At 39.0% G+C, this 27,935-nt stretch overlaps 2 protein-coding genes across 4 annotated transcripts; both read left to right on the forward strand.

Moving 5' to 3' along the window:
* The first annotated feature begins 759 nt into the window (after positions 1 to 759).
* ednraa (endothelin receptor type Aa) lies at positions 760 to 17,698 on the forward strand. Of its 2 annotated transcripts, none has more exons than XM_071504790.1 (8): positions 760 to 899; positions 7,494 to 8,030; positions 9,845 to 9,972; positions 11,785 to 11,983; positions 13,578 to 13,730; positions 13,865 to 13,998; positions 14,244 to 14,352; positions 14,963 to 15,246. In XM_071504790.1, the coding sequence occupies exons 2-8, from the start codon at positions 7,539 to 7,541 to the stop codon at positions 15,098 to 15,100; spliced, it is 1,353 nt and encodes a 450-aa protein (XP_071360891.1). In that variant the 5' UTR covers positions 760 to 899; positions 7,494 to 7,538; the 3' UTR covers positions 15,101 to 15,246. The 2 variants fall into 2 exon arrangements, with proteins under 2 accessions (XP_071360891.1, XP_071360892.1); XM_071504791.1 differs by lacking the exon at positions 760 to 899 and adding an exon at positions 6,272 to 6,443 and having other exon boundaries at positions 14,963 to 17,698.
* Positions 17,699 to 22,302: 4,604 nt separating this feature from the next.
* Positions 22,303 to 27,926, forward strand: tmem184c (transmembrane protein 184C). Of its 2 annotated transcripts, XM_071504177.1 has the most exons (10): positions 22,303 to 22,929; positions 23,283 to 23,413; positions 23,493 to 23,529; positions 23,706 to 23,911; positions 24,925 to 24,999; positions 25,108 to 25,201; positions 25,337 to 25,449; positions 25,621 to 25,720; positions 25,876 to 26,047; positions 26,155 to 27,926. In XM_071504177.1, exons 1-10 carry the CDS (start codon positions 22,813 to 22,815, stop codon positions 26,463 to 26,465), a joined length of 1,356 nt encoding a protein of 451 aa, XP_071360278.1. In that variant the 5' UTR covers positions 22,303 to 22,812; the 3' UTR covers positions 26,466 to 27,926. The 2 variants fall into 2 exon arrangements, with proteins under 2 accessions (XP_071360278.1, XP_071360279.1); XM_071504178.1 differs by lacking the exon at positions 23,493 to 23,529 and having other exon boundaries at positions 22,791 to 22,929.
* The last annotated feature ends 9 nt before the right edge of the window (positions 27,927 to 27,935 follow it).

The following is a 27,935-nucleotide window of genomic DNA, read 5'->3' on the forward strand; positions in this document are numbered from 1 at the left end:
TTTTTCTTGACACTGTCATAGATGTGTGTCACTAGTGGTGGTGTTCTCGACTGCATTATATTTAGAGATGTTTCTAATATTCTGCCCCCCTCTTTTTAATATGAATTCAATAACAAACATATAATTGAATTCACACATTTCCAACAATGTCAACAAAAACTGAACATTATAGATTTTGTAACAGTACAATTTTTTGGAGAGCTGTTGAATTGAATTGCATTAGACTGTGCAGGTGTACCCAATAAAGTGGCCACAGAGTGTGCATTGCCATGTAGTTATGAAGCAAAATTGAATAAGAATGGGGCCACATGAAGCTACTTTTATTTATGTTAATGGTTTGCGCCAGATCATAACTTTGACTTTCACACACAAATCCCAGTTCGATAACTTTCATAAATAGTGAAGAATTCTTATCAAGAAAAAGCATCTTCCTCAGTATTTCCATAAGGCTGCCTGACAGAGGAATACGAATGGGCCCGATGCCCTGCATCAAAACAGAAAACAACATTGCTAGCAATCAAGGGAAAGAAGTGAGAGATTAAGTGTTCTGGAGGGAGGAGTTGGGCAAGGCAAGGGTTTGGTGCAGTTGAAATAGCAACTAGATATAATGAACAGTCAGGAATAGATCAGGAGGAAAGCATCCAGAGGGTTGGTGGACAGGAGAGCAGCTCTTGACAAACCACCATCACATGGTGCACGTATGTAAATTTACTGGACGGTGATTCAGAAAGAAAGAAAGCTTCTGTGACTCTCTCAGGCTCAGCGCTTACCAAGCAGACGGATGTAGTAGAACACATTTAAATTGTCGTCTGATATCAGATCTTTACCTGGAATCAAGTTTGAACTGCGCAACATCTGGAATTTCAACACGGAGAGCCCATCAGTCTGTCTTGATTCAGGTTTGTTATCTTCAGTTTTGGCCACTTGCTCCTCACAGCTGTATTTACAAGTAGCACGCCACTTTCAAATTGTCCACAGATGTTTTTCAAATGCAGCCTACATGAAGTAAAGTTTGCAAAGTGTTGATCACAGTCTCAGTGGCAGTTTATATTTGGGGAGTCCTCCAACACAACAACTTCACAATAAATAGTTGTGTATACAGAATATAGCACAAAATAATTTTTATCCTTCATAACAGACCTGTTTGCTGGTCTGACAGACATGGAGTTATAATTATGTTCTAGACATTTTGATAATGCTCTCATGTGCTTTCTGATAGTGGAAAGCAAAGTGTGATGGGCGAAGACTCTTGTGTTTATCAGCACATTTTAGGGTCTGTCTGACAAGAGCCAGATTGTGAGCAGGAATGTGTCTAGGCTGTAACTGACTCCACGATCAGTTACCCTGTCATAAGAGCTTTGTGTTAAGCATATGAACACTACGCACAGTGTATGTTGTGGCAACAATTTTGAAAATTAATAGCATAGCAATATGATTTTGTTTAGTAGAAATGGCTTTTCAATAATTGTTCCACTGGACGGCAGCTTCTCACTTTACAGTTATTATCTTATACCACTGTGTACTGTAGCTGCTGTAGAATATAACTCTCATCACTTTCATGAACAGTTTTCTTTCCACAGTGTTATTTGCCCACTCACGTTTGCCTGCTTCAGCATTAGCCACATTGCTGTGGTTGATACCTCTAAATTATGTTAGCTACTACAAGACTAGCACAAACATCATCATTTTCAACCCTTATCGTTGACAATTGCGCATGAAGCTTCAGGTCAACAATCATCTCCCTGCCTTAAGTAAAGAGATTGGTCCAGATCGCTTTTAGCCTAGCTAAGAATGGAAGCACGGGTAAACAGCTGCTACCCTCCACCAAAACAGGAAAAACTACGCCTTCCATTGTTGTGTCTTCTTATCTATCAAACTAGCCACTAATACTTCCAGGAGTCGTCTGGGTTCTAAAAGTCATTGTGGAGTCTCTAGGCCCAACTGTTACTGGACAGTGAACCGCACCACAATGAGCAAAGTGCTCATGACACCACAACGTATTCATTTCTATTTCCACATGATGAATACACAACACACAACATGGCAACAGGTATGACCACTCTGACGACAACTTTGACAGATCAAGTTTCCTCCTGTTTCCAGAGTTTGTGTTGAAGTCACGCTGAACACTGAACACACAGATGCACAGATCACACAATTAAACATTCTCATCTACTTTTCAGTAAGACAACATCCTTAACCTTTAACAACCACACTACAGCATACTCTTCTGAATATTTTATATTCTTTATTCTAAGATTCATGTTTATTTAAACCTTATTTTTACATAAGCTATATCCACGTTTGTCAAATCACTAAATGCAGATCAGAATATTACTTGCTGACATTTGTTTTAAGAAAGGATCATACTGAACACATAAATTAAATGGCAGTACGTGAAAATGCAATGGGCCTCTACTTTGAGTGCAGTAGATGTGAACAGTAATCAGCATTGCAGAAGGTTGAGATCCAAATTTTGATGCATGGTTGACTTGGTACAGCCGGCGATAGTGGATAAAAATGTGGGACTAATTAAAAATAACTGTGGCTTGGCGTGGGACGTCCAACTGATATGAGCTATAATGTACTGATATCACACACTGTTATCACGTTCTCTAAACATACGCTATTTCCGATCAAGTTTCAGTTCACCACAGCTGAGATCCAAAAGGCTAAAGCTACTTTGAATGGCAGTGTGTTTACCTTTAAGGTAAACAATCCTTTAAGGACAATCCTCTCTCCTATGAGTAATGTTACTGCAGAACAAGACAGACTCCAGACACTCTAGATGGCATTGTATCCCTACAACCATTACTAGCAAAATTTCTATCTTGCATTTTTAATAATTTTTAATTAATTAATATTTGGGGAGCAACATTCAGGCTCAGCTTTTAGTTTTACTTCTCTGTCTTTGTCTGTCATTAACAGTTCGTATATACACATCTTCATTGTATTCCTTGTATTCAAACTCCCCCCATTTATGCACAGCCTTGCCTCCTCTCTGAGTTCAGTTTGTGTGCTGATGCCGGTAAGACTGAGTCATCCTCTGGAAGTGATTGAGTTTGGGAATTGTGAGATGTTGTCTGAACATAGTTCTCTGATACGAGCCAGGGAAGATTTTACATCCACCCAAAAAAAAAAAAAAGTCATTATGGCAGCAATCCAAATCCACTTAATGTGCTAAATATTATTCTGTTGATGTGTTATGCTTTTCAGTTTGTGCTATGGATAGTTTATGTGTTGTCAATCAAAAATCTGATGTAAGATTTTAGTATCAATCATAATTTCTGTTTTTACAACAGTGAAAAAAATGTGAGTTACCCAAGCAACAGATCTCTAATGAGATTTAAAAAGACAGAGAAAGTATTAACTCCAAACCGTTGGACTGTTGCTATGCATTATGTTTTATAACTTATGGTTTTAAGGTCCAAAGATAATCAGCTCAGAGCTCCAAAGGCCCCAGATTAGCTGTTTCTGTAGATTTATCATAGACAAAAATAACCTTATCTGTCAGTTACAGTTAAGCACACACCTTCAGATAGCTTGAGGCCATAGTGAAGGAACCGCATTCTTCTCAAGAGCACAGACTTCTCCGCAGGCTCTTTCCATCAGATATCGTCACCACTGCCTTTACAAAGTTTCCCTCCTCCTAATTAAAGTAGTCTGTTAATACTATATTGATTAATTTCAGATGAAGTCAAGTGCTGGCACTAATCAGGCTATTATGAAAATTCCACCATTGCGGTTCACATTTATTTTTCCCTCAACTTTTTTGTTTGTGTGAACCATATGTCCCAAATTAATAAAGCCAGGCAGTATACTGAGCCCTCTTCACTCTGTCACTGCTTGTCACAGTAGAATTGGCCTCAAACTTATTTTCTCCCTCCCTCTCGCTCTCTTCCTCTTTCTCCCTGTATCTTTCCCTCTCTGTTCTTTCTGTTTTTGCGCAAGTGTCCCAGTTAAGAAATTGCTTACATCCCACTCAGTCTGGGGCTGGATTGAAATTTCCCATAGGGTATGTACCAATATGCAGAGAGCACTCTTCGACAGATGCCATCAGAGAACAAGCATATGAATTACCAGGCAGCCTGCCATCTTTGAGTTCAGACAGAATGGCATTAATACCTGATTACGATCCAAACAACAACACAACAACAACATGAAAGCCAAAGCAACTGGGAGCAGGTAAAGGTTTCATCATTTATATATTAATGGATTTACTAACAAAGGCTCTACTACCCTCTCAAAAGTTAAATGTCATAGAAGCTGCCAACAATCAAGGGACTTTGGAAAAAAAAAAACTAGGGGTAAGAAAATCAGATGCCGTCAGCAAATCACGTTCCAATAAATTAAGTATTCGCCACTGCTGACCATAACTAATTCAGCAGCCATGATATATTCATGACTACAATTAAAGAAAACATGATCCCTTTAATTTTAAATGGCTGTAAATATTGGAATTACCCAATTAAGTCACATTTGAGTGTAGGAAAAGTACCTGCAAATGAACCAAAAACACTGGACCTATTTTTTCAGGGAGTTTTAAAAAATCACCGGGCATTGCAGTGTTTTACGGGAACTGATGTATATTGATAGACATGATTGCATATGTATTCAACACATTATACACTTTTATTTCTTTCTTCTTTTTTTTTTGCCAACCACAACAAAAAGGTTTATGCAATTAACCTGTCCTGTATGCTTTTATCTTTACCCTTTCTCTTTCTTCAACACATTCATCATACATTGTCTATATGATCAATAATAAATATCAGGTTTTTCCATCAGCATCTTGTACATAAATCTGCTCATTACTAATATATTTTCATTACTGTAATATAGATAGTTTTATATTTTCATAAACAAAGAAATAATGTATGTTGACATCATTACACCTCTGCACGTTCATTTTTGTACTTCCTACAGCCAGCAATTACAATAAGTAATGTCTAGAAATAGGAGAAACACAGTCTGACCAAAGATAAATAAAAGTTACATGACTACCCAGTCAGAATTGCCAGCCATAAATTTTCTAGCTCTACTTAGATTTCATCAGAGGAGGCTTATTTATCGATCTGTTTGTTTAATGTATTCAGAGGAGAATTAGCTGTTTTTAACAAATATGTGCTGGATTCTGCCAGGCATAGCTGGAATAGCATATGAATTTTTTAATTGAGTGGTTTTCCCCTTTAAGCAGTTGCTGTGTCAGCTCTTTGGCAGCGGGAAAGAATGATTGTGGTGACTTTGATAGCCCTCTTCCTGCTCTTAGCGCATATCATGATCAATGGTCCATTTTGGAATCCATAATGGACAGTGATGTAGGAGCACTCTTCTCTCTTGACATTGAACTATCCTCTTCCCTCATCAGGCATTAAGTCATCTCACAGAGCACTGTCTGTTCGGCATGTGTTGTTTTTGAAGTTTCTGTTTTTTTCTGTTTTTTTTTTTTTTTGTATGCAGGGGAAACCAGTTTATTGTACTTCAGTATTTTGTAATTATGTTGTATATCTGGCAGTGGAAAGGAGTGTTCATTTAGACTTAACCACATTTTCCCCAAATTGTCATTCACCACACTGTGATTTCCCACCTTTTACAACTGATTTAAGAATGCATTACAACGCTGTATCTGAGGTTCACGAGTAGGAAGAGTAAGAAAGTGTGATGTAGTTCGACCACCCATACAGCGGTTAGTCTGTAAAAGTACAGAGTGGCTGATGGTCAGCTCCCACTTCCTGTCCTGGTTTCCCCTTCTCAAATGAAAGACACATAACAACACTACATGGACACTAACTGCCTCTTGCCTTCCTCCCTCCAATCTAATCTCTGCTGCCTTTTGTGTGAGGAAACAGTTGCATGTAGTGCATACAAGACCTAATGTGAGTCGGAGAGGGGCTGAAAGAGAAGGTAGGAGGGCTTTAAAGAAAGGGGCAGATTGGAGGGGCGTTGGGCTCCCAGATGCCCCTGCCTCAGTGTGTGTGTGTGTGCGTGTGTGTGTGTGCACTGCTGTGCCTTGGAGATGACTGTCAGCAGGCGGTGCCTCTGAGGGAGAGGAGAGAGGGGGGAGATGTTTCCAAAGGGGGCCCAGTCTGTTACCAAAGGGAGGTGGAGATTTACTATCCCACCCAGTCAAAGTGTCTCACTGGTGCTCTGACACGCGCACACACACACACACACACACACACACACACACATATGCAGACATACACACAACCTCACACACACGCACACACACTCAGACATACTGCAAACTCTCAACAGGAAACTCTGAACCATAATGCGAAGGCACCTCAGAGCAGACGGGTGCATTGCTCAAACCAAGTGGGATACGGTGCGGCTTTGATAGTGCGTTAATTACTCATGTGATGTGATACAGATGTCTGGGGGCTTCAGCCGAAAGTTTGCCTGACAGTTTCCAAGGGGGCCAGGCAGACATTTTAGAAGCGGTAGGTGAAAACCAAACGTATTTATTATTTATGGATAGATCAGTTTGCGTGCTGTCACAGATCCCAGCAGTGTCATGCTGATGCTAAACTGTGATGCTACTTGAAGGGCTGGCTGCTAAATAGTTCTTTGTGTACTTGGTGACAGCTGGGACTTTGAACAGGAAGAACTCTGGGCTATAAGAGTTGCCTGTACTGTGACATGATGAAAAGGGCTTCACTATCGATCTGACAGTTTGAAACTTTATCTGCTCTTTACCAGGAGTTTGGTGGAATGAGTTACTCTGATTTTGTCCAGAAAGTTTGTTGTTTTTTCCTGTTAAGAGGCAGTAAAAGTGAAGTTATCTATACATTCACAAGACTGAACTAAGCAGCCTTGAGAACCAACAGATTCAGAGTGGAATCCACAGTATAAGTATGTATTTTGGTTGTTGTAGTCTTCATCTGATTTTTATTTTAACCTTTATGCTTGCTCCCACTTTACTGGAGATCAGCCCTGCAGCACTTCTTGCATTGTTTAAAAAAGCTCTTTGTTTTGCAACCACGTGTTTAAACCTTTCTAAATTAGAAACAGGGGAAGAATGCAAAACTAAGGAAATCATACAGCTGCAAACCCACAGACGGGACTCATTGCCAAAACAGCACAAGCAGAGATAAAGCCTTTCTGTTTATCTGCAACATTATTGACACAAAGATTTAACCAAGCGCTCCTTCTTCCAGGAACGACTGGGAGCAAAAGAGATGCCCAATGCGCTCTGCTGAAGCCTCATCCTTACTGTCTGACTGTAACTAGTCCTGGCATCTCCCATCTGTGCTGCCGTGCTAAAACCTTTTTGAAGTCTTGAAGAAGTTGTAAACTTCCTCACAGCTTTTGAAAGGGACAGTAATGCTGTCAAACTTTCTTGTACCTGACATATAATATTCCACTTTGGTTAGATTTAAGGGGAGTCAGAAAGAAGAAATAGCAGGTGAAGTTGCTGGATTTCTTCCTCAGTGTGTTGTCTGAAAAAAATAACCAAATCTACCTCTTCTTTTTGTGTCTTTTCTCACCAGTGATATATTGGGACAGTATTTCAATCAGTGAAATCAAAGCAGCGAATGTTTTGCATAATGGGGACCCCATCTGTGCATATGTTGGTGCTAATGACCTGTATGGCAGCCAGAGGAATGTGCCAGATAAACAGAGCTGAAGCGGAGAAGGAGTCTCTCCCAGGCTTTCTCGTCCACTCCACCCTCCAGTCTACGGGTTTCCAGAGCACCATCAGTCCAAGCACGGGTCCCGGCTTCCTGGGGGCCCCAGGGGCTGATGCACAAGCTGTGAGATCTGGCTCTGGAAATGAAACTGTCGTAAAGAGACCAGTACCACCTCCAATGTGCTTGCAAAATACTTCTATCAAGGACTGTTTTAAGTACATCAACACCACAATTTCCATCATAGTGTTTGCAGTTGGCCTGGTCGGCAATGCCACCCTACTGAGGATTATATACCGGAATAAGTGCATGAGGAACGGGCCCAATGCCCTGATTGCCAGCTTGGCACTGGGTGACCTCATCTACATTTTCATCGACATACCCATCACTGTATACAAGGTACAGTTTTCATTCCTTTTGTGCATGTTTAATTGTCTTAACTCTGACGTCTTAACCTTAATTTCACAGCCCCGCTGCTGAGTGACTGGTCTGGGTTTGGGTCTGACTGTTGATGTGATGAAATGCAGCAACAATGGAAGTGGAAGTGATGCGCAGAGTTAAAGTGGAATATTACAGAAGGGAAAAGATGGGGGGGGTGGGAAAGTGCAATCAGTCAGATGCCGTTATCTTCCTCGCGTGGGCAGATTAGTGATGAGAGAAGCAGGGATATGGCTGGCTTAAATAAACAGAGGAATAAGGCTGTAGTCACACATGCCAGTGGCCTCGTGCTGACCTGGGATTTCAGTCACTGACCCTTATCTAGAGGATTTATTCTCAAAAAAATACCCAGTGTTACTCAAGTGATAAATCACGAGAAGTTTTTGACTCAACTGTTCATTAAAGCCAAATCCATATTTTTTCAAGCAAATATATGAAAGGCAGATGCACATACAGTACAAGATGGTGTTTATGAACAGCCTTGAACAGAATCAGAAAACTTTTGTCTAATAATGTACAGTAGTTGTACTGAATATCAGTGTATTTAGATCTGTCAATCAATCTGAGCCATAGCTGGTTTCAATCTTGTGTTCTGATTTTTGGTGACAGGGTCAACTCTTTTGTTGACTTTTGGGCTTCGGATTGTGCCTTTGAAATATGAAATGTTTAATGATGATACATTATTCTTATCGTTCCTTGTCTTGATTTATACCAGAAAACTGAAATCTGCTTTGTATTATAATCAACAGCCAAATGAAGTGATCAGTCAACCTGATCTTCTGAGTGCATTATGGGACGTCTTTTCACAACAGAAAGATGAGAAGGCCACCTGGTTAAAATTAACTTGGGACTTTGAGGCCACAGTTCCTTTGTAGTTTGAGCAACACATGTGCGAAGAGGAAACAAAAATCTTACTGGGAGAACAGCTTATTTGTTTATGCACAAACAAGGAAAGAGCCACGTCTACAAAGTGGAAACCATACTGAAGCCCCCTGTTCACTTCCTCAGGGCTACCACGGTGTTTCCAAAAATAATCAGCTACTTATACTTTAAAAACAACTATGTGGGCTCCTCTTCTGAGATCCTGGGGAACTTAAACTGCACAAGTAAACATAAGCGGGCCAGGAAGCACCTTGAAGTTCTTCCTTTGGGTTCTGCTTAGAAAAATGTGTTCGATGCAGGTTGTGTCCACTGATGGAAAACTGCCAAGACCACTCTGATGGCAAAACAAAGACCTCTACTCACATGGCCTTGACACATTATACCAAAGGCAGTAATATCGTAAGAGGTTGTGGAAGTGGCTCTTAAATACCAGTGACAACATAGTGACTTATTATTAAAGTTTAGTCGCAGATTTTGAGAGGTCCTACATTTGCAGGAAATGTGAAAGTTCATCAAAAGTTGTTCAAAGTTTTGAGGGTTGATGAACTCCATCTGGTCCGTGTGAGACTAAACTCTCAGTGACGTGAAGATGACGCTGAGAGGTCTTTGATGTGCCTCAATCTGCAGCTGCATTGCCTTACATAGATCTTCATGATGGTGGACATAAATCCAGCAACAAAAGTGAGATTAATCGTCAGCTCCCTAAATACCTGTAAAGACTTATTACCTAATTAAAAATCATTATTTTGTACTGATGCATCAACTAACCCAAACAGCAGTTTAATGAAAATCTATGTTAATGTGCATGATGTGATCAATGTTGGAGAGTAAATGTGTGTTATGTAATCCCTTTGAGATTTGTGTTGATGTGAAAATTGTGTTTCTTCCACCAGCTCCTGCTCTCTCGCTGGCCTTTTGATGACAATGTTGTTGGCCTGTGTCTGTGCAAGCTGGTGCCCTTCCTGCAGAAAGCCTCTGTGGGCATCACTGTTCTCAACCTGTGCGCCCTCAGCGTGGACAGGTCAGTGACATAGTACCCCACACTGCGTTATTAAGTCACATCATCAGCTTTAACAAATGAAGCTGTGGTGTGGTGGACCAGCATCAAGTCCTGCTCTGTTTATTAAAAAAAAAGCGAACCAACAATATCCTGATGGGTTTTTTACACATGTTTCGGGTGTGGTTTTTAATCAGATCTGCATTTTAAAGTAGGTTTTAGGGAATTCATTCCTTCTCCACAACTTCCTGGACAGCTGTTTTTCAAAACCAGCATGTTTGTGCAGGAGCATTTTTGTCATAGCAGAAAAAGCAGATATGATTACACTAAAACAGGCAGATCACTAGAAAAAAAATTAAACAAATGTGATTTGGCCAGCCAACCTAGCCCGATCATCCAATTCTTTTACCTAGCACAGGAGAGCATTGCTTTAGCTTTTTGTCTCTTTTTTTGGTTATCATGAATGTTTTAGATGTGATTCCAGTGTAATGACAGGAAGAGTGAGCTAATCACTTTCAGGAAACTCCTAAGGTCATTGCCAAATTGTTCATGCTCACTGTAGTTCTTTATCTTTTTACTCATTAATTCTTTTTTTACCTACTCGTGTCCAAATATTGTGTCACAAACTGTTTTTTAAAGATGTTCTTTACTTCTTTAATGCATTAAGTGTATGATATAGGCACTGGACACTCTATATGCTGTATGATGATATTATTGAAAACTCTGTCTTGATAGCAAGCACAGTGACAAGGGTTTTTTTTTTTGTTGTTGTTGTTTTTTTTGGTAGTAGCTTAATAGAAATTTCCAAATGAATAAATGATGATCATGAAGTGCTGAAGTTCAGTGCCATCTCACTCTATGCACTAGACACAACTTGAGAGATAAGAGGCTCCCCTGTAGCTCTGAATAGGCGTCAAGGCTCAACCAGGCAAACATATTTAATGACCTCTTTTATGAGAAAAAGGACGGCTGCAGTGGTGTACAGCTGTGTTCAAGAGCAGATGCTCTCCATTTTTTTCCAGGAAATGTGAAGCATATCTTTGTCTGTGCCTATCATGAAAGTATTTGAATCTCTTGTATCTTTTCAATGTTGGAGGAAGAGAAAAAGGTGGATACATTACCACTTAGTAAAATATAAATGCCGCCATGTTGTTCAACAGAGAAATTCAAATGTGTCATGAAAAATATATTGTTTTTGCCATAAAATCTTGATGCAGGATTTTACTAAAACATTTCGACAAGTGGTTTCCATTAATGAAACAAACAAGCAAACAAGTATTCAGTGCGTGAGAAACACAAGCCAACAGACAGACCTCTCTGCCAACATGGGCCAGTCTGTTTGGAGGCTCCACAAAAATATAAATATTAGATATTTAAGATAAACAATTGATCATCTCTCTTCATTAATTCTTAACATTTTGATATTCTTTGCTGACTGAGCAGTTTGTTTTGTTTGGTGTGCTGCCATGAATACACAAAATGTTGTTAGTTTTGTTAGTCAAGAGAGACAAAGAAAATGATGACTTTACTGACTTCTATTCAATGTTGGAGAAATGACTGAAAGCAACTGAACCGCTGGAGACCTTTTAATTAAAAAATAGGACATTTATTTAATCATGTCACATTCATGTTATGTTGATATTAGGATGTGTTTTCTTTTCAGTTTTCTTATTTTTATCCCAGAAGTGCTATAGAGTATGACAATGTTTCCTGCATTCACTGAATATCCTCCAATCATATTCATCTTATCTAATCAGTTTAATATGCTTAACCTTTCTGTTGTGCCTTCACAAAGCCACACACTGAATGTTCATTCTGTATCCCCCTGTGTCACAGGTACAGGGCCGTGGCATCCTGGAGCAGAGTGCAGGGAGTGGGCATTCCTCTCCTCACTGTTGTTGAGATTGTCTCTATTTGGGTGCTGTCACTCATCCTGGCAATACCGGAGGCTATCGGCTTCGACATGGTCACCTTCAAGTACAGGAACGAAACCATACACACATGCATGCTTAACCCCAAGTCTGAAATCATGATGGTACGTTGCCATCCTTTTCTTATCCTATCTTATTTTTCTTTGGATAAGGAAATTGCAGTTTCTGTAAGTGTTTTTTTTTGCTCCATTGTTTTGCTTGTATTCAGGCCACAATGTGCTGTGTAGTACTGTGTCAAGGTACACATAGAAAAGAGTTGCTGAATCTTGTACTAAAGAGACAAAACATTACTGGAGTGATGAGATAAGAAGCCCACCTGGCCTGCGTGAGGACTACTTAGAGTGAAAGTGCAGGTTCAGCTTCATATTTCCATCATCTTAAAACATGTGCTGTTTGTTCAGACTTTTGGGTGTTTTTAATGGCCAGCTGGCACACTGATGTGCTATTTTGGTTAGAGGGGCATATATTTTTAGAGCATCAATATGACAGTAAATCAATCGCCTGCAATATTTCCTGCTTGGGCCATAAATAATTAAAAACATTTAAAAAATTGAATAAAACAACCAAGTCATACTTCAGGATGTGCCACTTCACCTAAATTCACCTTTCAGGCAAGGAGATGAAAATTTGACTCTGAAAAGGATTTTGAGCAGAGTATCCCTTAAAAAAATAAACTTGGTTTACTGACTCTCTCTTCGTGACTGTGGCCTTTTTAACATCCTTGGAGCACATAATTGATAGCAGGCCAAGTGCAATTAGTGAGGCCTGAAATCTGAGGCCTAAAGCTGACCTGAGCCACATGTGCGTATCTATCCCATATGCACAAAACAGGAGTACTCTATCTTGAATATCAGCAACACAATGCTGAGGTCTTTGAAACACACACCTCTTAACAGCATTATTTACCTGTGATGAAATAGCACATTTTTCCTCTCCACTAGATTTTCTCACCAAATTGTGCTGTTGGTACGTAGCACATGAGGCCAAAGTTTTGAGTTTATCTGCAAACTTTTTTCCATTTCTTTTCTTTTTGCTTTTCATGTAAGCTGTGTAATAACGTTCAGGCAGTTTGTGTGATTTTGAAATCGTGGTGTTTCCAAAAAGCATACTTGCCATATTTTTCAGAACCACAGAAAGCCAGATGGTCTCATTATACGCAGAGCAATTAAAACCAGTTTGTTTTCAGACTCCCTACTGATCACACGTGAATCACTCACATGGACTTCAATAGTGCTGGAGTACAGGGGTAGCCTGGTAGTGTTCAGGTTCAATTCCAAAAGCAGCAATTCTAGGATTATACCTAGCCAAGTCAGATAATTTCAGTTTTGCTTCTACATTTCACTATCACATTATGACGTCTTATTAGGACCTTAAAGGACCACATCAGCAGCAGCTGACAAATTTTAAAGAGAGATGTTCCCTCCATAGATAGATGGAGGTGCAAGAGGAGCCATTCGTGGGAAACTGGCAGTTACAGAAAATGATCAGAAAGCTGTTTTAGGTCTGAGGAAGTCTTAAAGTCTAAAGCAGGGCCAGAAGAGTAAATGGATATGGCATCTAACAGGGTGTGTGTGGGGGGCATTATTGGAGCAGCTTGGAAATGTGGCCTGAAAAAACCTCAACTCTTTCCTTTTACAGAACAACCGGTAATTTAGGCATTTATTTCAGTGTAAATATCACTTTTACTTGTCTCTGTAGTTCTACAAGGATGCAAAGGACTGGTGGCTGTTTGGCTTCTACTTTTGTGTACCACTGGCCTGCACTTGCTTCTTCTACACTCTAATGACCAGCGAGATGCTCAACCACAGGAACGGCAGCCTGCGGATAGCTCTCAGTGAGCACCTCAAACAGGTTGGACAGCACTTCTACACAATAACGAGCCATTAACTCTGATATATCTGCATCGTGTCATGTGTTTATTCCTCTAAGGGCACATAAACATTTGTTAACATTTGCTTCATTATCGCTGCTCTAATCCTTTGCAGAGAAGGGAGGTGGCCAAAGCCGTCTTCTGCCTTGTCCTCATCTTTGCCCTCTGCTGGTTCCCACTACACCTCAGTAGGATCCTTAAGAAGATGGTTTACTACCAGAATGATGCGACGCGCTGCGAGCTACTCAAGTCAGTTACCAGTAAAAAAAAACAAAAAAAAAACCACCTTAACACAAACAGAGTATGAAAATGTACAAACATGATACTGCTATACTGTGATTTTGGTGGTTCAGGATCTCACCTGTTTAAAAAAGAACACTAAATTGATTTTTGTAAAAATGTATCCGGGAAAATAAGGTTGTATTTCTCAATTTCAAAAAAGTTGACAGAAACTAGGCTGAAAGATAATTATCTGCCTTTCTTTTATTTTCTAGTTTCCTGTTGGTCCTGGATTACCTCGGTATAAACCTTGCAACAATCAACTCCTGCATAAACCCCATCATCCTCTACTTTGTCAGCAAGAAGTTCAAAAACTGCTTCAAGGTATAGTACTTCCCTACAACAGACAGATATGAATGCATGTAACACACTCACACGATAAGCCTGCTCATTTAGTCTGGCCAGTAAAGCAAACAGTGAACTCAGGCCTTTGTCCATGAGTCAGAGGCTGCGATGACATTCCATGAGAAACATGTAAAAGACAGCCCACTGATTTATTCATATACTTTGTTGGCAGAGGTCACAACTGCACATATTTGTCAAAGCAACCTGGGCTAGAGATAAACCATGTCTCAAGTTTGCACGTTAAAGGAGTTGTGGGAGGGAGGTGGGGGTGGTAAAACAGAGGATAGTTGCACGCATGGAAAAATCTATTGGTTAAAAATTGCTATGCTGACATGTGGGGAAATACACTCACTTGTTTTCTTGTAGAAAGGTAGATTAACACACCAATACAATTCTCATATCTGTCATCATATCTTGTCAGAGGTGCTGGTAGGTGGACCTTTTACCTTTGTATCTTCATTTTGATAGACAGATAAAATGAGTGGTATCCATCTCCTCATCTAACTCCTCATCTAACTTCCAAGTGTATTTCCCAGAATGTTGAACTTTTGCTTTAAAAGTTTCTCTCTATTTTACTCTCTTCTTCAAGTCATGTTTGTGCTGCTGGTGCTACTCTGACAACCAACTGAGCAGCATCGGACCCATGAATGGTACCAGTATCCAGTGTAAAAGCCCTGAGCCCAACAACGTATACACTGACCGCAGCATCAGGAAAGACAGCAACTGATCGTACACCTTAGGACTATTTTCAAGCTCTTCAATATCCCCAGCAAGCTTTTAAAATACAGCCATTGCTCACTCTAATGTATATGCAGTACATCAAAAAGTACTTTTTCAGACAATGAGTGCACATCCTTTGGACCTCTGAAGCAACATATGAGCCTGGCACAGATGCATTAGGAACTGGAGCTAAAAGGAACAAACAATGGATTTGCCCTACAGTGCTCTGAAGTTGTCTGAGTCTCTCAGAAGGCTAAACTTCCTCGGAAAACTCTGTGTATTCCCACACCCACGGACCGTGATGCTGTAACATGAGCAGAGATGGGGGAGGGCAGGATGAGCAGGAGAATGACTCTTTAACAGGATGGAGCTGAACAGTGACTATAAATTTGAATTATTATATTACTTTTTGGATGGATGGAGCCACAAAACACAGAACTTTGACAGAGGAGACCGCTGTTTGTTTCCCATCTGAAACCAATCAGTCAGCGTTGTTTCTTTTATCCATCCCACAACCATAACCACATGTTTATTATTGTAACCATAAGGATGAAGGTCATCCAACCATAAGGAAGTACTTACTCTAAGCCAAACCCTGATCTTCTCCAATAACCAAACAGTTTTGTGCCTAAACCTAACCAAACTGTTCCATAAGCTTAACAGCATATTTATTATTGTGAGCATGAGCGCAAAGGTGCAGTAGGCTTGAGACACTCATATGGTGTCGTATCAGAGGGACAACAGACCTGTGTGGCTGTTCAGGTCAGACATAATCTCATCCAGTGTTAGAATATGCCAATATACACAGGCATAAAATCAAGTGCAGGATTGTGGGTTTTAGAGCAGATAAGGTACAACTCTGTATTTTTATAGCACATGTCAAGCAAATGATAAATATGAAGTAATGCATTATGACAGGTCTGATATCACCATTCACCAAAAATGGATAGGAATGAGTTTTTTGTTTTTTCTACTACACTGTGAATTTTATTATACATAATCAACAGTTATGCATGTATAACCCATGGAATATATATATATATATATATATATAGTGTCCACTTTTATAAAGTGTTATATTGCAGTAATAATAAGTGTGTTACTCAGACTACATTACTTGTGTAATAACAGAGGCAGAGGAGTTTTTAATGGTGGTTAGGAACACTCTAAATGTTAAAGGAATAGTTTGATATTTTGGGAATATGATTATTATTCGCCTTCCGGCCAAGAGTTAGTTGAGAAGACACTCTGGTGTCTGTGTATTAAATATAAAGTTATTGCCAGCAGTCAGTTAGCTTAGCTTAGCATGAAGACTGATAACAGAGCGAAACGGCTCGCTGGGCTCTGTCCAAACGTAACAAAATCAGCTTCCTAACACATATTAACACATTTTGTCTTGTTTATTTAATCCATAAAACAACTAAGTGCAGAAACTTTTTCAGCAACAAGTTTTTGAAAGTTTTGAGTCAGTAATTACATTACGGTTAGTAATCTTAGTAATGCTTTGGTGACATTTTGAGGTTCAGTTTGTTTGCTTAGATGCTTTAATGGATGAGGATCAGTCTGGTCTCCCTTCAGTGGACTAGGATGTATTAACATGGGTGATAGGACATGTATGGAGGGGAAATGCATCTCCCAGTAATTTTAAAGTTGTTTTATTTAGGTGTGTCTTCTTAGCTGGCCTGCTAGAACTAGCCACTGGCAATCCTACATTCAGGAATCACCTGGTTCTGTTCAGAGTTAAAGGGTGTGTGTACCCTGCAATGGCACTGAGGACGGGACTGACCTCTGACCACAGTTGAAGGTAGATAAATACCGACAAAACAAAGACTGCCTGCTTGTTAAACCACAATGTCTCATTTTCTATTTCAGCAAATACAAGTACAGAATATGAGACATGAGGATGTAAATGCACTTTTGACAAAGCTAATTAGCTGAGGAATGAAAGTAGTGGATAATGTGACAAATTACTTTTGATCTTTAGTGATCAGTAAAGCAATGTAATTATGTTTCCAAGTAATAATATGCAATGAGATATTAGTTAGGTAACTTGCCCATCACTATTTATGCTTATGTACTAGACTAATTCTTGGCTAGGTACAATGACTTCCTGGGTGAGCTAAAGCTAAGCTAAGCTAACCAGCTGCTGGCTGTAGTTTTATATTTAATTTACAGAAATGAGTGATATCAATCTTGGCAAGAAAGTAACTACAGGTATTTCCAATATTATTTCAAGAATTCTTTTTATGTGGAACTCTTATTCAGTTACCAAACAGCTATACTGCCTTAAACTGTTTGATATGTGAATACATGTAAATCTGTGTGTGTTTGAATGTGTGTTAGCATATGTGTCTCTGAATGTGTTTTAGTGTGTGTGTGTGTGGTGTGTGTGTATAATTACTTGCACTTCTTTGGTTGGGGTGTTTTGCACACTTGTGTACAGAAGACCAAGTGATATCTGTACAGAATTATTTTACCACTATTCATTAAACCCATATACTGTATATATAACCTGTAGAAAAACGAATTCATGTTGTCATTGATTTAACATGTTAACCTCATGTTAGTGCTGCTGCTTATACAAATAAATCAATTTCCATCTCCAGTGAAAGGAACAAAGAGGTTTTATTTCACCATCATATACTAATATTGGTTTCTCTGGAGAGTCAAGGGGCCTCCGCTGTTTTTCATTTGCATCTGTGAGAAAGGGGCGTCTGGGAGTGATTTGAAGCACTGTGACCTGCTTGGCAACTGAGCCCTTAGGGTTGCTAATGTCAGCGGAGAGGATGTGAACAGCTCGGACGGTGGGAATTTGATACATCTAAGTCACTTCTCATCTGTGTTGCCAAAAGAGGATGGAGGAAGGAAGAGCTTGACCATTACTTATCCATGTTTTATTCATAGCTTAGCTTTGATGTGGCAGGACTGTGTATGTTTTGCTTATATACAATGTCATAATGGTCATAAATATCAAGGAATATTATTAATGCAGGCAGCAGTTGATTTAATGCAACAGAAACACATTTCAGCTACTGCTTCTTTAATAAACAATTGTTTTTTTGTGCTTTTTTGCACTACCAATTTCAAAAAGACACAATTGGCAAAGTCATGTAATCCCATACACAAAGTTGAAAAACACCCAAGACCAACAGAATATTGAACCAGCCGTGGCTTTATCAGACTTCAGCCTGTTATTTCTTTCAGCTGGTTGGTGATAAATCTGAGCCAGGTCATAAGCTTCATAAAACTGTTCCATATTCCTCATATGAAATCATATCAAAGTCAGGCTTCACTAACCCTGAAAAAACTCTAAACTGCACAAAACATTGGTTGCTAAGATATTTCAATTCGCAGTTTAATGACTGAGAATGAAAATGAACAAAAAAATAATATTAGGACAAAACGTACTGGAACTGGAACTTTTCTGGGAAGTGAGAAGAAGAAATCAGTGTGAAAGAGGAAGTGAGGGAGAGTGACCAAGTGTTTTATTTCAGTGGAATTTGGTGGGAACCTTGTTTCTTGCCAGCAGTAAATTGAATAAAGCTCAAAAACAAATAAGAGAGGATCTCATAGGTCCAAAGTGCTTCTCCGTGTAGAGCTTATTCAGATTTGGTTTTGATACATTAAATATGATGAAGACCAAGTGTCTGCGAGGGCTGCTTCACAAGGTGTCCAACCAAAACCTGAGAAATTAAGAAAAAGCTTAATTTGAACTTTCTTGCTGCTGCCATTCATTGCCATGAAGATGTTTAAAGAGAAAAGGTTCAAAGCAAACAATAGTTTATCTCATTTTATTTCTTTTTAAACTTTGTTATCTTATTCTTTATTCTATTTTTAATACCCAAGAGACATAGTGCACGTCCTTTGTAGTAATCTTTTCTCGTCTCCCATATTTCATTATTACACATAAGATTTGGAATATGTTTTTCAACATTCATGCTTACTACTTCCATGCCACAAAATCAAATAATAACTAAAAACTAATCACTGATTCAATTTTAACCACTCAGTTAAATTGAGATATACTGCATAGTCTTAATTAAGTTTTCTATTATTTCAGGATACCAGATTTTAATTCATGGGATACAGTTGGAAGAGAAATTAGTTTTAGAATTGATGTCAGTGTAAAATCCAACATACCTGTTTAATTTCTCTGGGGAAGTATCAGAAAGCAGCATATATACTTTTATATTTTTACCAGTATATAGGTAAGTATTATAAGTATTTTATTCAGACTACATTACCCGAGTACTGCCAGAAGCAGAGGAGTTTCTAATGGCAGTAGTAAGTGTTCCAAATGTTAGAGGAATAGTTTGACATTATAGGAAATATGCTTATCCGCTTTCTTCTCAAGAGTTAAATGAGAAGATATTACTCTTGTGTCTGTGAGATTTGTAGCGCTTACATTGTGGCAAAACCTGGAGACACACAGGTATCAGTAATGTCGGGAGTGGAAGAGTGAGAGTTACTGTCATGGTTATTGTACAACGAAAGTTAAAGCCACAAAAGCTAAAAAGCTAAAGACATGTGTGGAAGGAGGAAATCTCAGCTGAGTATTTGGGCCTTTATGCATGGTGCACATGCCACGGCAACTTACTTAATTAGGATGATTTTATTCAATATTTTTTCTATTGTCAACAAAACTAACAATGCCTTAGTCTTCAGTCTTTATATTCCTTCCACCCACCCCAGCCTGCAGCTGCAGGCTATAGTCACAGTCCCAACTGTAGTTTAACATCATAGTGAAGGAACTTGTCACTTAGTGAAACAGTGTGGCTCACTGATGTGTTTTAAACAGGGGATTAAGCTCCATCAAGATTTGGATAAACAAGTAATACTTGTCAGTTCAATATTTCTGGTTTTGGTCTTTCCATGGGATTTGGTGATGATAAAAAAAAAAGTACAATATTACCAGATTTGCCCTTTAAAGAGGCTCAGCATAATATAAAGTAAAGCTATAGCTCTTGTTTTCTTAGAACTCTTGTTCACGCTGTACGACTTTGAAGAGCTTCTTCAACTCCATCCTACCTCACTTATGTTGTTGTTCAGGAACAGATGAACTGAAGCGAACACCCTCAGTGAGTCTGAACATTTCCTGACACAAAGGCCTATGGCAGACGTATTAAGATAAATAAGTAATTGTTGAACAATTGCAGACTTGTGTATTCCTCTGACAAAGGAGGTGCACTTTGGCTGATACATTATCTCTCAGGAATCAGACAGTATGTCTCCTCTTTTGTTGTGCATTGATTATTATTATTCCTCAGACCTATCCATTCTGCTTATCCCATCTATGTGTGTTTCCTGCAAGGCACATACTGTTCAAGCTGCTTCACCCCACAGTTATGGCTATGATTCAGTGAGATGTGATGGACGCCACATCCTTTATTCGAAAATATGTTTTGGGTCTGATCAAACACAGCATATGTTTATCTACCCTGCCTTTACACGGCTGTACCCTGTACGCCACTTTGCATGGCAATCCCTCCAAGCTATCCACCATGGCATTCGCTTGCACAACTTGTGGCAAAGACTATTTCTAATTCATAAAAGCCAAAAGGATCAATTCAAAATTCATGAACAATCTGTCCTGCAACAACCAGTGATTTCTGTGACTGTGGGGCAGTGGAGACATGGTGCAACAGAAAGGAGAGATCTGCCTTCCCTCATTTTACAGGAAGACACAGACACAGACATACACACTGATGCATGCGCACTTTCAGACACACACACACACACACACACACACACACTCACACACACACTCACACACACACACACACAAGTAAAAGGTATAAAAAAGGCTCTGATGGTTCTTTTTAATTAAATTGTTATTGTAGATTAAACAAAAAATAATAAAAAAATGCAGAAACCTGGAAAAACTGTTAAAAATGAGATAAATATTCTGGCAAATGGGGTAAACAAATGTTCATTGTTAAAGTATGATGGTTACTTGACCTCATATTGATAAGCTCCCTATTTTATATCAAACATAATCAAGACTTCTGGTCATTGCTGTTTAGGTTAAATTTAACTCACTAAACCAGAACCACACTTTCATACATATAAGCTGTGTGTGTGTGTGTGTGTGTGTGTGTGTGTGTGTGTGTGTGTGTGTGTGTGTGCGCGCATGTGTGTGTGTGTGTGTGCGTGCGTGCGTGCGCATGTGTGTGTGTGTGTGTGTGTGTGTCTGTGTGTAAAATGAAAATCATGTATCTCTCTTCAAGATAAAAATTAAAATGAAAATTGCACTGATATATCAATTTGCTGATATTTAGGATATTTGGAAATGGTTTGCTCAGTGTCATATACATCAAATATTATGATTGTTTCAAAGTTATAAGTTTCAAATAGAAAAAAGCTGTAAAGATGCTGAATATTGACTGACACAATGTACAGGCACTTCACAGTGTACAGGGCTTGGCATTAAAAGTATCTATTTGGACTAACGAAACTAAAATTAGAACTAAAACAAAATGTACAGAAGTTCCGCCAGTATATTGTAGTTCAGTCTAATCACTGACGGGTCTCTCTGTAAATACGGACAGGTCCCTGTTAAATAAAATAAACAACAATTAATAAATAAATAAAATACTCTGGATGATTCACAACAGACCCAATTAGGTGTCAAACATGGCATTTTCCGGACAAATCATTTTTGTTTTACAAACACATTTTTGTTTAGTCAGAGATTCCTTTATTTGTCTGCAGATAAATGGAAATGGGAGTAAAAGCATTTGTTTGCAAAAGGCAAAGTAGTAACCTAAAAATATATCTTTTTCCACAGTATACATTTTCATTTTTCATAACACAGGTAGAATTAATAACAATATAAAATTAGTCAGCACAAACACTACCAGGTCTGCAGCCATCATTAATCTTATTAAATACACCCCTGCTTTTTCTGACATGAAATTTCTTTTAGCATAAACAAAAAGTCCATAAAGTCTTGATGGCCTAAATCTATACACAGTGTTGGCAAGACCAGAGTCTTGCCGTTTTAAAACCACTGCACAATAAATGTTAAGACTGGTTTCCTGGTAATTGTTAATTTACATTGCCATCTGGTGGCAAAAACACGGCTTCTGTGGTCAACGAGAATGCAGAGCAACCGAACTACCCACATGTGACGTCATAGGACGCACACTTTATCTATTGGTTAATAGCCTCCTGACCACCAATCAGAGTCTAGGGTGTAGGCGGGACTATATCGCCGAAAACAGGAAGGACAAGCTCTACAGCAATTACTTTGGAAACTTTTGCTCACAAACGCAAACGAGCCTTAAATACGAGAAAGTAAACGTTTATCCACGGAGTCGATTGGTGTGTCAACGTGGAGTTTCATTTCACAGCGTTAGATTCTGAGAAAATGTGAAGTATTTATCCTGCTTTGATCATCAGCTTTGTTTGTTTACATGGTGAAACAGCTGACGAGCTAACGTTAGCAACCTAGCTTGGTAAAATAGAGTCATATGAGCTGTTAATTATCCAACAGCCTTGTCTTCATGAATGAAACTTAGCGTTAGTGGAAGAGGTAACACACATGTGGTATGCAGTGAGAGTTTGCCTCAGGTCTTAGTGAGTCGTTTAAAGTGTAATAATGCGAAGCTAACATTAAATGTATCGAGCGTTAGCAACGTTTTCTAGACGAGTTGTGAAGTTGTTTTGTCGCTGAGCCTGAGGCCAGTTTCAGAGGCCTCGCAGCGTCTTCATGTCAAGATGCCCTGTTCCTGTGGGAATTGGAGAAGATGGATTCGGCCGCTGGTCGTTGTGCTGTATATTTTGTTGCTGTTAGTCGTCCTGCCCCTGTGCATCTGGGAACTGCAGAAGTCAGAGGTCAGTTACAGCAGTCGATTGATGTGATTGACATGTTGCATTTGATTTGATTTCTGTGGGCCCTGTTGGATTAATGGAGGAAACATGCATCTAAACACCCGTGGTACTCAAGTACTGTACGTACAGAGTAGTTTTGTGGTACTTTTTTAAACTTGAGTATTACTTTATACTAATAGTTATATACATTTCAGAGGGAAACAATACCCTTTTTACTGCTTACTTATGCTACCTGTTAAAATAAAGTATTTTTATGAAATATAGAAACAATAGACAAAGTGCTGGATTTCCCACATTTTAATGCAGAACTAAGCCTCACATTAATGTGTTGACTGTTTGTTTCCATGTAATGATAGGTTGGCACACATAATAAGGCGTGGTTCATTGCTGGGATATTTGTCTTCATGACAATACCCATATCATTATGGGGCATTCTTCAGCATCTGGTTCACTACACCCAGCCAGAGCTTCAGAAACCTATCATCAGGTAAAGACGTCAACAAGTATGTCATTCATGAGCAATAGTTCGATTTTTGTTTTAATGTTTATGTTTTTATTGTTTTTAGGATATTATGGATGGTCCCAATCTATAGCTTGGATAGTGTAAGTTCTGTGTTTGTATATAATCAAAGCCATTATATAGACTAAATGTATGTATCTACAGAATTACCTGCATTTCAGAAGTGATTTCTGCTTAGTCACCATCCCTTTGAGACATTACCTCAAGCAGCAGCCTTGAGAGGACACTTCTGTCCCTGTAATCACTTTTTGTTTTTCAGTGGATTGCACTGAAATACCCAGGCATAGCAATCTATGTGGACACATGCAGAGAGTGCTACGAGGCCTATGTCATCTACAACTTCATGACCTTCTTGCTCAACTACCTGGAAAATCAGTACCCCAGCCTGGTGATGATGCTTGAGGTTCAGGAACAGCAGAAACACCTGCCTCCTCTCTGCTGCTGCCCGCCATGGCCAATGGGAGAGTAAGTTCTCTTTACAATAATGCCACTGTAACAGAGAGGACTTGCATACATACAGTTTCAGGGGGCAGCTTTTATACGAAACTGGATGTTCTCCAATATTCATTGTCTTGTCATACTTTCTACCAGGTTGACCTTAATATGTGGCAGCCAACACATCATACAACCATGTAAATGCTCAGTCTGCTTGATTTAAAATTGAATGGAAACTCAATCATTCCCTCCATATTTTGACCCAAATATATCAACTTTACCGGCCATAGTCATATTTCCCTACTGTCTTCTTGGATTGTCTACAATTTTAGCTCTAACTGACTTTACAACAATATTGTGTATTTATCAGTTTTGTTATCAGTCTTTTCGCGTAACTGATGCCATACAACATTATACCTTGTGATATATCTTGATTCCAGTGAAGTGTTTAGAGTTTTGAAGAAAAACAATGAAAATGTCTCAGATAAAAGGCGACATGTTCATTTCTTGTACATTCAGTTTGTTTGACTTTGTCTGAAGGCACTGAAATGTCGAGATGGAAATGTTTTTCTCCTGAAGCAAACAAAGCAATGACAGTCACCAACTTCAAATTAGCCTCAGTCAGGCAATGTCAGTAGCTGTGTGTAGCTAATGCCTGTGTGTAGTTAATTATGTCCGGTGGTTTCTCCTTCAAAACTGAAGAACAAATTGATCGATATTTGTCTAGAGGTCAGCAGCATTAGTGTGATGTATTAAATTTGTATTTTATAATGCTGCCTTGTTTTTTTTTTTTTAACCCTTAACAGTATTGTTGCATTTTGTACAAGGATATAATAGATTATGACTGACTTGTTGAGGAAAAGTATGCAGTTCAGTGTTACTGTGCCGCTATTATACTCATCTCAAAGATCCACTCACCGTATTTCTTATGACTATTAGTGTTCGATGTACTTGGTTGTAAATTCAATAGATTTTTACCGACAGCAAATTTGATTTTGTTACACCGATTTCCTTCTAATTCAAATCATACACATCCTCTGCAGGGTTTTACTGTTGAGATGCAAATTGGGAGTGTTGCAGTACACAGTTGTAAGACCCGTCACAACAGTGATTGCCTTGTAAGTAAGCTCTGATCTTCACGCACTTAATTTTATTCTCTTATACGAATGACAGTGTTTTACTCACTATTTTTATTGATGGCTGTTGTGGCTGTTTCTTCTTCCAAGGATCTGTCAGATGTGTGGAGTGTATGATGAAGGAAATTTCAGTTCAAGAAATGCGTGGACGTACCTGGTCATCTTCAATAATATGTCTCAGCTGGTAATGATGCCACTGTTTTTTTGTTTCTTTTTTATGGATCTCGAGTAAGGACTGTTTGTCAAGAGATGTTCACAATACAAGCAGCCTGTTTTTAACAAGATCTTTTTTTCTTTGTATGTGTTTTTCTTGATCTAGTTTGCCATGTACTGCCTGGTGCTGTTCTACAGGGCCCTGAGAGAGGAGCTGAGTCCAATCAAACCAGTGGGCAAATTCCTGTGTGTCAAAATGGTGGTGTTCGTCTCTTTCTGGTAATTCTTAGTGTGTGTCAAACTTAATGACACGACTGTTCCTTCATATATCTGGATATTCTTCAAAGAAATTTTTATATATGTTACATTTTGTGTTATAATAAGACTTGTTGGTGATGTATGCTGAACATCAGACTGTAAAGTTGCTACTTTTTTTGTAAATTTTCTCAGGCAAGCTGTGTTCATTGCTCTGCTGGTGAAAGTGGGCATTATCTCAGAGAAACGCACATGGGACTGGCAAAGCGTGGAGGCCGTTGCCACTGGCTTACAGGTAGGCTAAAGCTCATCTAGTTTGAAAAGAAGTGCAAGTAAGAAATGCATATAAGTGAGTTATTTTTTTCATTTCACACCTAATTGTTTCATTTTGTCATGACACTGGTTTTACTGCCTAATTACAACACTACCAAACTGTCCTGTTTCCTTCAGGATTTCATTATATGTGTGGAGATGTTTCTGGCAGCCATTGCCCATCACTTCAGCTTCACCTACAAGCCTTACATCCAGGAGGCTGAGGAGGGCTCTTGCTTTGACTCTTTCATGGCAATGTGGGACATCTCTGATGTCAGAGCAGACATTTCTGAACAAGTCCGCAACGTTGGTAAGTGCCTCCTGGCTACTACTGTACTTCATGTGTTTTGTTCGAATATCTAGCATATTCTCCAACACTGAGAAGATTGTAAAGACACCTTTTGTCCTCATTGACAGGGAGAACAGTAATGGGTCGTCCAAGAAAGTCTTACTTCGGTGAGGCGCAGAATGATGGTGAGCGATCTGGCTTGCTATCGTCCACCTCCCAAGATGCTATCACTGAGGCAGCATCCAACCCGGTATCACCTAATGGTCAGTACCAGGGTCTGGGGAGAACCCTCGCACCACACTCTTTGTCAGCTCCTGCTGGGTTCAGCTCAGCCCTGTGGGATGAAGGGTATGAGGCTAGACCTGAAGAAACCCAGGAAGAAGAAAGGACCAACCAAACCAAAGAACCAACAGAGGGAGATCTCATTGTGATCACCTAGCCTTTCATCAAGGCTGATGTCACCAACAGACTCTACCAAACATGGTTGGGCAGGACCCAATTACAGCCTTGCCATTTTCCTTCAGACATTACTTTACTGATGCAACACTGAACAAAACTGTTGTTTAAAAAGGGCACATCCACCAAGTATTGTAGACATTCGCTGACAAAGGCAAAAGCAGATGGACCTCTGCCAGTGACGGCTCCAAGAATGTTCGGTAAAGTTATGGCTATGTGACTAAATGATTTGTAGATAACAAGCATTTTATGCCATTTTTGCTGTAAGAACGTATGTTGCTCAGCAAGCTATGCCAGAATGGTTTTTATCCACTGTAATTGGGAATGACTGGTGACTGTCAATTTTAACGTGTGTTCCAAAGGGCACACATTTCCTCAAAGAATCCAGTCTTTGTGTTTTCATGTTTCTTAAGATGAGAGTCTACATGAAATCTCCTGATGTCTGAGTGAAGCATGAAGATGTATGCTTTCCAAGTAGGAAATAATTACACAATTTTATGTGTCAGTCATATCAAAATCTCAAATGTGACATATGATAAAAAGATATATGCAACTTTTAAAATACAAACGTTATCCTCACATTATATATTGCTTTATAGTGACTTCATAGGACATTGATTGAAGTGAGTAATTGTGAATGAAAATGTACAAAACTAAAGCACAGTAGCCTGGTCCTAACCAGTAGAAGAAATGTATCCCTGAGGGAAGGGATGAAAAGAGCAGAAGCAACAAATTGTTGAGATGAACAGTGGAAAAATAAACTTGTGATAAGTAGGTTAGAGCTAATACTTGCTGAAAGATGTGTCCTAAGTGACAGTGTGACATCACTATTGATACAATGTATTTCCTTAAGGTTTGAGCAGATAGTATAAGTACAGTCCAAGTATTAAAACAACATATACCATTCAGTCTGAAACTGTACAATCAGCACATTCTTGTAAATTCCTATCAATGCATTACTGCATATTGCTCACTACAGTGTTTAATAGACGTGTATTCACCAGTCTTCTCAGATGCCTTGTTCTATGTGCCATGGAACTAGTCGGTACACTACATCATTTTAGCATTTATATTCCAGGATCCATTTTGTTTGATGAGAAGTTTTCCATCCTTTTTATCCTTTGAGCTGAAATAACTTTGCAGCTACGCACCTAAGCCATTTCTTTTTCCCATAGATTTTCCAATCTTATTTGTCATTGTGACTTACATGGATATGTGCAGGGATATTGACATGTTAAATGTACAATGTAGGATATGAGGTTGATGTGTCAGTAAATACATACATGGATCATATCAAGTCCATTCAGAACATGTTACATGGCCTTATGTAAATTTGATTTTATTTTTAATAAAACTGACAGGATTACATCAAAGCTGATTAAATTTTTCCTCGTTTCAATTTAAATCCATCTCTGACAGTCTTCAATAAATCAGATTAACTACATTTTTGATG

The sequence above is a fragment of the Trachinotus anak genome, unplaced genomic scaffold (assembly GCF_046630095.1).
Source record: "Trachinotus anak isolate AG129_WGS33_773 ecotype Australia unplaced genomic scaffold, CSIRO_AGI_Tana_v1 ptg000019l, whole genome shotgun sequence".
Taxonomy (NCBI): Eukaryota; Metazoa; Chordata; class Actinopteri; order Carangiformes; family Carangidae; genus Trachinotus; species Trachinotus anak.